The sequence below is a fragment of the Brassica rapa genome, chromosome A03 (genome assembly GCF_000309985.2).
Source record: "Brassica rapa cultivar Chiifu-401-42 chromosome A03, CAAS_Brap_v3.01, whole genome shotgun sequence".
In the NCBI taxonomy this organism is placed as follows: Eukaryota; Viridiplantae; Streptophyta; class Magnoliopsida; order Brassicales; family Brassicaceae; genus Brassica; species Brassica rapa.
Window position 1 is genome coordinate 37,112,280 of NC_024797.2, and position 11,718 is coordinate 37,123,997.

The 11,718-nt window shown below is 27.0% G+C and overlaps 1 protein-coding gene across 1 annotated transcript; it reads right to left on the reverse strand.

The window, feature by feature from the left end:
• Window positions 1-2,207: 2,207 nt before the first annotated feature.
• Window positions 2,208-10,168, reverse strand: LOC103838532 (MD-2-related lipid-recognition protein 3-like). The gene is made up of 4 exons (XM_009114983.3): window positions 7,780-10,168; window positions 5,284-5,382; window positions 5,022-5,185; window positions 2,208-2,701 (listed from the first exon to the last, which is right to left on the reverse strand). The coding sequence occupies exons 1-4, from the start codon at window positions 7,871-7,873 to the stop codon at window positions 2,573-2,575; spliced, it is 486 nt and encodes a 161-aa protein (XP_009113231.1). The 5' UTR covers window positions 7,874-10,168; the 3' UTR covers window positions 2,208-2,572.
• Between the last annotated feature and the right edge of the window lie 1,550 nt (window positions 10,169-11,718).

An 11,718-nucleotide genomic window follows, 5' to 3' on the forward strand; every position in this document is an offset into this window, starting at 1 on the left:
TTTGCTTAATGGAAAACATCTATTTCTCTTGAAACAAATATTTTCTATCTTTTTCTATGTTTAAATAGTCCAAACACGAATTCTAACATAGCTCCAGCTTCATGACACACGCTTGTACGATCTCATGTACCACATCGCAAACTGATACACAAGATTATTGAAATTGCATCTTTATGTATATGGATCTCTTGGTTTTTAAGAGACATAGTTGGATTGTATTATAATAAAAACTTTAAAATTCGTCTTCTTTGTTCACGGCATATCACTTTGTGATCTCAAAGTTATCCAGACGGCTTGAACCGGCCGTGTATTCTTCGACTAAACAATCAATTCTTGCATCTGCTATTCCTCATGCTATCAGTATATATTTGATTAGCAGAAAATAGAGCTTAAAATTAATTTAAAATTTAAACCTGGGTACAGCTTGGATGGGAGGAACCCTATATCTATCAATAAAAATATATACCATAATCAATCGGCTTTGAGTTTAATAATTAAATGCAAAAAAGGGAAAAATGTTTTTTTAGAGCAAAAAAATGATAACTATGTCCTTTTAGACTAATATCTATTTTGTGTTATTTTTGTCTATAATACCCTTTACTATTTTTGAAAATAATTTTAATAAATAGTTGGGAAAATTGTTTTTTTAGAGCAAAAAAATGGTAACTATGTCCCTTTATACTAATCTAAACTACTTTATGTCCTATTAGACTAATTTTTTTCAAAATGGCAGTAATGCCCTTAAAATTGTAATTTTTTATTCCTTTTTCGTTTTTTTGTTTCTTTGTTCCTTTTTCGTTTTTTTATTTTTTTTAAAAAAAAATCGATTTTTTTTTTTCAAAATATAAAAGTGAATATTCTCAAATATTTTGTTTCCATATTTTTAGGAACTGATTTCTTATCCGTAGAATACAACTAATATGTAGAAATCTGTTTCTACAGTTTTTTAGAATTTTAGTAATGTTTAGATTTTGATTTCTACATGTTTTACATTTATAATAAATCTGTAGAAGTCGGTTTCTACGTGTTTTAGATTTATATTAATGTGTAGATTTTGATTTCTAAAGATTTTAGAACGATAGGTTAAGCGCGGAATGTGTATTCTAAATATTTTTAGAATACTCCTATTTACGTAGATCACGTATTCTAAACATTGTAGATTCAATGAAAAAAGTGAATTTCATTTTCTACTTCGTAGAATGTCATTTCTACTTTATTTAGAACATAATATGAAATTTATAATTTTAACTTTTTTATAACTGGAAAAAATATCACAAAGTTCATATAGGTATTTTATCAAAAGTTACTATTTTCCAAAAAAAATTTGTTTGTAAAACTATTTATTAAATTTATTTTCAAAAATATTAAAGGGTGTTATAGAAAAATATGACACAAAATATAGATTAGTCTAAAGGGACATAGTTACCATTTTTTTGCTCTAAAAAAACAGTTTTCCCTAAATAGTTTTACAAACCAAAAAAATTTGAAAAATAGTAACTATTGATAAAATACCTATATGAACTTTGTGGTATTTTTTCAGTTCTAAAAATGTTTAAATCATAATTTTCAGATTCTGTTCTAAATAAAGTAGAAATGGCATTCTACGAAGTAGAACACGAAATCCAGTTTTTTTTTTATTGAATCTACATTGTTTAGAATATATGATCTACGTAAATAAGAGTATTCTAAAAATATTTAGAATACACATTCCGTGCTTAACCTACTAATCTAAAATCTTTAGAAATCAAAATCTACACATTAATATAAATCTAAAACACGTAAAACTGACTTCTACAGATATACTGTAAATCTAAAACATGTAGAAATCAAAATCTACACATTACTATAATTCTAAAAACCTGTAGAAATTGATTTTTACATATTAGCTGTATTCTACGGATAAGAAATCTGTTCCTTAAAATATGGAAACAGAATATTTGGGAATATTCACTTTCATATTTTGATAAAAATCAATTTAAAAAAAAAACAAAAAAAGTGGTAACCTTCTTCTCACGCCATCTTCTATATTTCATTGATTGTTCACAAAATGTTCACAAAAATTTCACATTACTTCTACCATGATTCATATCTATGCTTCCACAGATCGATCGGTCTATAATTCGAGATCGGTCTATCTGTATGAAATCGACATTTGCCGATAGAGTGAAATGGACAAGGTCGATCAGTATATGCTCCGCAGTTTTTTTTGTTCTGCATAATGATCAGGATCGATCCGTTCGACCTTGTAATTTCGGATCGATCGATCCCGCTTGATCGAACTCATTATTTATTATATTTAAAAATTACAATTTGAAGGACATTATTGTCATTTTGAAAATAATTAGCCTAATGAGACATAAAGTATATGGGATTAGTCTAAAGGGACATAGTTATTATTTTTGTGTTCTAAAAATACAATTTTCCCAAAAAAAAAATCCAAAACTAAAACAAAGATATTATTTTTGGTGCAGGATTTTCTTTATTTGTTACACAGTGCATAGAAATGGAAAAGATACAAGTACATAATCATAGAAGGATTTGAAAGGACACGAGTATCCACCCACTAACTTGACTAAGCAGATATCAATGTGGGAGCTGAAGTAGGTAACTCGAATTCGACACACATTCTTACTATTGGCGCTTCAATTAATCCGACATCTGTATCAACCAGTTTAATGGAATACACATTTTTGGACTCATCCTGCACAGTTTTTTAGTGGGCTGTTAGAAAGGCAACCCAAGTTAAGGAATAAAAATACAAGGATTATGATTTTTCTTTTCAGTGTTAGAATTAATGAAACAAAACAATTCCAGTGTTCTTGTAGTGCTTTTATAATCATCTTTGCTAATTGTATATAAGACCTATTTTATATTAACGGCCTAAATCGTGAAAATTTTTGTGCTCCGTTATATGATACTTGTAGCTAACACAAAGATACTTCTGATTTCAAGAAATTATGTAAGACATCACAAATATTAGAGGTGTAGATAAGTAGCTAAAAAGGAAGAAAAGTAAGCTAACAGATTCTCTTAGCAAAATAAAGTAAGCTAACAAATCAATATTCGTAGCCATTTTCAGCAGAGACACCAAAACAGTCATTTTGGTAACTTTTGCATAAACAATTTTTAAACTAGGATAAGATCTGCACCTTGCGCATGGTGAATTTATATGAAACTTATTTAAGAAATATCGTATGGAAAAATAAAATTTATATTCTTGATCAAATTAATATTTTTCGCCCTTAAACAATTTTTTTTTGTTAATTACATAATTTGTTTACTGATGAGCTGATCTCATTTTTAAAAATATTTTAGGTCAAAAAATAACTTATCACATAAGAACCTAACGTTTAGGCCGAAGAATTTCAGGCCTACTACTTGGTTACAATGAAACTATGCCAGCTCGGTTTTACATCATGATTTAGCAATTTCAAAATTAATTATGGTTATGAGAAGTTTACGTTCACATGCCAATTCTATCTATCATCAATATTTTTTTTCGTTTTTTTGTCGCTTTTTCATTTTGGTTATTTTTCGATTTAAATATTGATTTTTAAGTTTATTCTCATTTCGTTATTTTGTTTTGGCCTGAGATTTAGAAAATTTTTAAGATTTAAAATTATTAAAGAGATACATACTTAGGTTAAGATCTGCGCTTTTTTCAAAATAAATATTTTATATTTATTATGTTTTTATGTTTTTTTCTGCATATTATAAAATAATAATTATATATTAAATAACTGAGAAATCAGTAACTATTTTGGTGTGCGCATATAAATCAAACGACTGCTCTTGTTTATTCACAATCATTGTAGGGTAAATAAATCAAAGCAATCCATTTTATCTATCGGATATGATATATAATTAAATTTAAATGATATTAACATAGATATATAGTATACTTTTAATATAGATATTTACTAAATGAGGTTTCTACTCATATGATTTTATGATTTTTGCATATTTGTGTAATAAAATTTCACACCAACGATTTTTTTTTTAATGTGGAATATTTAGTGGTTTCAATAATTTATAAGTATGTATTTTTCATATGATGTATAGTTTAATTTAAACGATATATATATATATATATAAATAACATAAACACCTATTAAAATAAAATTATTTATTCATATGATTTTATAATCATTGTATCTTATTATAGAGAAAAATTTAAACTTTGATCACAAAATTTTATGTGAGATTTTTAACAGTTTTAGTAATTTATACTCGTTTTAAAAAATTCAAAATACAATATTTACAAAAACAAAATCTAAATTATTATATGATTAATGTAATTGTGTAATTTATTTTACTAATAAATAATTAAAAAACATGATAGAAAGTATAAAGATTGTTAGCAAATATTTATTGTTTATTATTTATAATCATTAATTGCCATATATATCTTAATCACATTAGGTAATTATGTTGGTTTCATTTAAGGAAAGAATATATAATAATTTTAATTTGATAAATAAATGGTCCATAATGGACATACTATATAATATAACATTCCCTAGCAATTTAATTGGACTAACAAAATTCTCAATTGATTCTCAAACCATCACGTAAGCAAAATTAGCATTTCAATTACGTGACAACTCAACATTGTATTTTTAAATTAATACAAACTACACGTTATAACTTTTTAAATGTTTATTTGTTAATATATAGGGGATTGGACATTTATACTCATACAATTTTGTAACACATGTAGAAAACTTCAGCAAATTTTGTGCTACAATACTCACAACATTGAACCCCTATTAAAATATTTTCTTTAAAAAGGTATTTACCTAAATAAATATCTGACACGCTCATAATTTTACTTGTTTACAAACATTTGATGTGTCTTTTGAATTCATTTAGAGGCCAAATAGGTCATTTGGTGTCTAAATTCATCAACTTAGCATTTAAAGATAATTTTCAGTTTTGCATTCTAAGTAACAATCTATATTACCACAGGCTGTTTTGTTTTTATACGGATATATATATGCAAAGAATGTAAGAATGGTTACCTCAATAAAATGATGAGGTAGGTTTTTAAGAGGTAAAAAAAATTTGCTTTCGGCTTTAATATAGCATCCAGGAACCAGCACACAGAGAGGGTACCGAGCGACATTGTAAGTAGTTTCTCCTGCTTTAACAGACACCCCTACATATCCTCCATGGATGCTATTTTCTGCATACACAGAAATATGTTATTTAGAAAATATTAGAAACTAAAAAATAAAGGAGAGTTCTGAAATTTTCTAAGATCATTAGAATAGTGTAACTTACTTGCAAAACCGAATATCATAAGGGTTGCCTTGTCCTCTTTCCCAACGGGGTTGGGCGTGATATCAACATAACTGACATTACCGAAATCGTATCCACTTTCTGCAATAGTAGCAGAGATAAATTGTGGAAATTATGAACCATGAAAATTCAAAATCTTGGATCTGTACATCTTTAGCATAATAAACCCAAAAAATGTTATTGAATTAGTTGTCAGCCATAGTATTAGAACTAACTAAGATAAACATATAATGCTGACTCTAACCAAATCGAAACTTAGATCTACCAAAAAAAAAAACTGAAACTTAGGTTCTACAAACCCATATCCAGATAACATAAATGTAAGTGCTCGATTTGTTTTTTTTTTCTTTCAGTTAAAAAAAAACAAATTGAACATTTATTATCTGGATTTGTGGAACCTAAGCTTCGAATGCTAAGAACTTAGATATAGATCCATATTTATATTATTGTAATCCCCCTATATATTAAATGAGAAGTCACTTTAGTGATTTTTGCTGATGTGTCGCACATAGGTGAAGTTTCAAAAAAATTGTTATAATTTGATTGGTCAATTGTTCTAAATTTTTATTTATTTAATTTAGATCTAAAAATTTAAAGTAAGTCTGAAATCATTTAACATCACTTGCCATATAATCTAAAGAATATTACAAATAACAATTTATGGAAACTAATTCTCGAAATTATAGAAAAATTAATAATGTTTTATCTATTACCTTTAATATTTATAAACTATAAAATATAATGAACGAAATTTTATATAAGATAATTATAATAGTTTTATACTCTACTTGATGAATTGTATTCGAATATAATTATATAATAACTATTTTAAATATTACAAAATTCAAACATGTTTATTAATATTATTTTTAAATTATTTATCGTTATTTAAAGAATAAATTTATCAGAAATTTAAAATAATTTATAAAATGTTATAAATTATTTTTAAAAATATAAACCTACTATATAATGATTGAAAAGTCATATAAGTGATTTTTTATTACGTGTCGATCATAAATGAACTCTTCAAATTGTTATAATTTGATTGGCCGATGATTTTTAATTTTATTTATTCTAATTATATCTAAAAGGAAAGGATAATTAATTACCACTTTCCTAATAATCTACATAATTTTGAAATAATTATTTATGGTAACTAATTGTTGAAACTATGAAAGAGTAATAATGTGATCAAATTTTTTATATATTTATAAATTACATCAAATAAGAAACAAAAATGTTTATTTTAATTGATATAATGATTTTATATTCGTATAGAAAGCCTTATATTTGTATATAAAGTATCATAATAACTATTAATATCTAATAAATTTCATGCATGCTTTATAAATCATTTATTAAATTATAAATAAATTTATAAAATTATTTAGATTGGCTTATCAGATATTTTAAATTATTATAAGAGATTCTAAGTTATTTATAGAAGCTTATATATTAATTTATAAAATGTATTTTGAAAATTAATTATATATTAAATGAGAACTCACTTAATTATTTTTTTCTTATGCGTCTTTGAGTTTTAGAAAAACTATTATAATTTGATTCGTTAATAGATTTTCTATTTTATTTATTTTATGAGTAAAAATATCACTTCTAGAACCAATTTTTATCAGTATCCAAACGATATAAATATATTTCATAATATAATTTATGGTAATTAAATATGTGATTTTATATAAAATATATGTAATGCTCATAAAATCATTTTATTACTCAAGCATTTATAAACTATATAATAGATTTCAAAAGTAATTTATATAATTGATATATTAGTTTTATATTCCTATGTATTTGAATATGAATATATATAGAATGTGTAACAATCATATTTTTTTATCTTTTAATCTTAATAAAGGACTTTAGCTATAAATTATTTAAAAATCAAATGTTTCAAAAAAACATACCTTCAAAATTCATTTTTATTAAAAATGAATTATGGATATTATATATAACTAATTTTAGTAAAAAAATTCAATACAAAATATCAACAGATATTTAAAATAGTCATAATCATCTTTTTCAAAAATAATTATTCTTTAAAAATATTTAACAGTAAACACATATACAATTTTGATGATGAAAAATATATCTTAATTAGACAAACTATAATAAATATATTGTTACAAAACATTAAAACCCGCAAAATTGCGGGGATCCACCTAGTCTTCTTTTAAAACCATAACTCAGTCGGATATATATATGTAGCTAAAACATCTTATTATTCAGATTTTACCCGATCCAATATTAATGCGTGACCTAAACTTGGATACTCTATATATTTAAAATTTAAGATCAAATCAATTCAAAATATATTCCGGATAAAATTTAGAATCTCAAATTATAACTCTATTTGTGTTATAGGCTGCTTTATCAACTAATAAGAATAAGTGGTCTAAATTAATTGAAATTCACAAAAACTTACAAAATGGAAATCAAAGCTCGCAAATGGAAACTTACTGTCACAGTATTCATAATCGATGGAACATAAAGCAGGTAAAAAGAAAAGTGATACGAATAGAAGAAGCACAGGTTGGATTTTAGACATCGCCATGGATCAGCCCGTTGACCTTCTACAAGGAAAAGCTTTTTTTTTTTTTTGTATTTTGAGAAACAAAGTTGTATAACATGTTATGTTCCCTTTGCTTACTATTTTATAGTCTATCGGATTATAGTATTTTTCTAAATTTTAGTGGAGCACGTTCAAATTTAAAAGTGAAATATCGCTACATATTTTAATCTCCCACGTTATGCGCACAAATCATAAAATATAAGCTAATTAAAAGATACCAACCTTATGAGTTATGACTGACGAATATACAGTTCATAGTTTTAAATAGAAAATCATAATCACGTGGAACCCATGTGCCACGAGTGCACAGCCAGTTTTCTAATTTTTTTTATCTAAAACTGCTAGGACCTTTTATAAGAAGTTATTTTTTATTGGTTGTTCTATTCTGGTCTGGTTACCCAAACCACATCAAGCTTGAGTAATAGAATGGCCGTTCGATGTCAAAAAAAAAAAATCATTTTCCGTCCACCCAGATCTGGAAAAGGAAACATGATTATTATGTGTTCATAATGAATCATATTCGTTGGTGATGGACTGCTATCTTCAACATGTTTCAAGATAACTGTACTCGTCTCAGATAAGAAGAGAGAAAGTCGAGGAAATCCAAGTGAACTTAAGAAAAAAAAAGCTACCGAGTTCGACTATAAAAACAGGATGACTCTCAAAAAGAGAAAAAAAACACAAAACACACAGAAGTCGGCATAACAATTAGGATTTCATAGATTTAGCTTAATCTTGCCAAATTCATTTCTCTTAAACGATTTCATCGCTCTATGCCTTTGATTTCTAAACAAATGTATTTCAGATAATTCAGATTCAACAAATAGCGGCGCCTGTGAGAAATTAGAAATCAACTCCAAGAAAAATTGAGATAACCGGAAAAAATGACACTCAAACCGGTGGACCAGACAGGTCCACCAGTTGGAGATCTAGTCGCCATGATGAATATGATGCAAAACCTAATGGAGTGCTTTGTGTAATAAGATGCAACAAATAAAGCAACTAGTATGCCTTAGCTGCAACATATGCACAACCAGAGGCGGACCTACTTGTAAGGTAGGGGTGTCACATGACACATGTTAAATTTTAAAAACTAGATTTGTAAGTATAAAACAATGAGTTACTCTAGGTCTTTTGGTTAATGGTTCTATGTTTGACATCCATTAACATGATTTCAAGTCTTCATTTTGTTTATTCTTTAGTATAGTATTAGGGGATAATTGGGAAAATACTCTATTTATGTTTTCAAATTTGAAAAATGCATTGATGTTATTTGTTTTTGAAAATTACACTTATCATTTATGTAAAAAGACATTTTGACCATGATAAAGTTAAATATTATCCTTTATTGACTAAAAATAAATTTCGAAATTATTAGATAATATATTAATGATCTAATAAAAAATATATAATTGGATAAATCTTTTAAAAATATGTCAATGTTTATCTTTTTTAAAATCTATAAATCTTATATAAACAGAAAAATTTACGTAACTAAGTTATCACTTTCCTTATACATAATATAAGATTTTATATGTTAAAATTTATCATCTCACCAAATTTGCATATATGAAAAACTTTTCTCTCCACTAAATGATCATAAAACTAGTAACAAAACATTAACAAGTGATAGAGAACTCATGTGTTCATAAATTGGTGAATTGGTCATTTGTATATAATAAATTTCAACTAAGGGACAAAAATGTTGACTTGATTCTGAAATTCGTAACAACTCTGTCTATTAGGCCTGGGCAAATAAACCGAATCCGATAACCCGAACCGAATCCGATCCGATAAAAATGAATCCGAACCGATCCGAACCCGATGTAAATACCGAATGGATCTTGTTTTGTGGTATTTTGGGTTATGGGTATTATCCGAACCGAACCCGAATCTAAATGGATATCCGATAGAACCCGAAACATTTAAAACCTCGAAAAGATCTTATACCAAACATGATCTCAATTCCTAATATGTATCCAAAATACACTAAGAAATATTGAACATCTAAAATACTTATCTATTACATGAAGGTTGGTGGTTCTATTACATGAATGTTGGTGGTTCTATTGCATGAAGGTTGATGGTTGAAGTTGGCCGTTGAATCTTTAAGTATTTAGATTTAGATTTTGTTTTCGTTAAACAATGTTTCTCATTTCATGAGAACTTGGTTTTCGTTTTATGCTTTTATTTATTTGGTTTTCTTTTTATCAGTAAATATGTTTACTTTTCGTTTGATTTTGAATAATCAAGGTTGATGTTCCTTATTTTTGAATCGATTTTACTTAACTTTTGGTTACAAAATAGGTACAAATCAGATATTTTAAAATTGAAGAACCGATTTTACTCATGTTTTAGTTCTAAAATAGGTAAAAATCAGGTACTTTTAAACCGAAAAACCGATTGGGACCCGAACCCGAAAGTATATTGGGTTGTGCCGGTTCTTTGAAGATTTACTAACCCCGACCCGAACCCGATAGAACCCGAACCGGTCCCGAACCGAACTTTCATATAATCCGAATGGGGCTGATTTTGATAAACCCGAAAAACCGAAACCCGAATGGATAAAACCGAAACCCGATTGGGATCCCGAATGCCCAGGCCTACTGTCTATGCAATTTGGAAGGAAAGAAATTCCTGTCTCCACAACTCTGTCTCCCGACCCTCAGCATCACTGGTCGTAATCAAGGAGAATCTCTGGGTTAAATTGGATTCTGTGTTACGAGAGAAAAAGAACTTACCATAAACTGATACTTACGTCTCTATCTGGTTACTTATTTTGCCTAGGTTTCTTATTTTGTTTTTGATGAAGCAGATCGATAAGATATGAGTTCTATGCTGTAAATTTGCAGCTTCATTGTCAGTTTTTGTACTTTGATTTGAAATTTTGGAAACATTTAGAAAAAAAATTCAATTGAGGGAAAGTTTGTATGTAAAACTTATAAAGCCCAAGGACACTGAATCATAAAAAAAGTGAAATTTGTTTATACAAAAGATTGTTTCATCAACTATGATTGTTTTTCATCTTTTTCCTATTATTATTTGTCGTTTAATTAAAATATTTAGAATATTAAGTTTAAAATTTTAATGTAACTATATATTTTAGTTAGGATAATTTAGTCATTTAACTTAAGAAAAAGTGTACTTTTCAAAAGAAATAAAAGAAAATGCATTTTGCATAATAAAATCTCATTGCAGAGTATTTTTCCAAATTTTGAAACCGCAAGAAGAGATTTGTTTTGAACAACTTTAACCCGGTGTATCATAGAGCTGCAATAGATCGAGGGTAGGCCTGGGCGTTCGGGTCTTCAGGTTGGTTTCAGGCCGGTTCTTTTCGGGTACGGATCATTCGGGTCTTAAACATTTCCAATAGGTACTTGTAAGTTTTAAGGTATGGGTCTCTAAAATACCTATAATTTTTGGGTCTGTATCGGGTCCGAATATTTAGGATCTCAAAAGAATGCGAATAACTCCCCATCAAATTAGTCAAAATATGTCATATATATATATATATATATATCTAAAATTTAACAAAATAACTTAAAATAAACAATTAATAATTAAATTAATACAGTAAAACTCTAATTTTACGTTTAAATCTTCAAATTACTAGAAAATGCTAAAAAATAATAAGAAAGATTGTTAACAAAAATATATTTCAATTAAATCATAAAATAAAATATAGATAATAGAACACAAAAAACATATTTTTGGATATTCATGTTTTTATGTCGGTATGAATCGGTTCTTATCAGGTAGGGTCTATTCGGGTCGGTTCTTTCAGGTTGCTTCTATTCGGTTCGGTTCCGAGTTGGGTAATTTTCTTG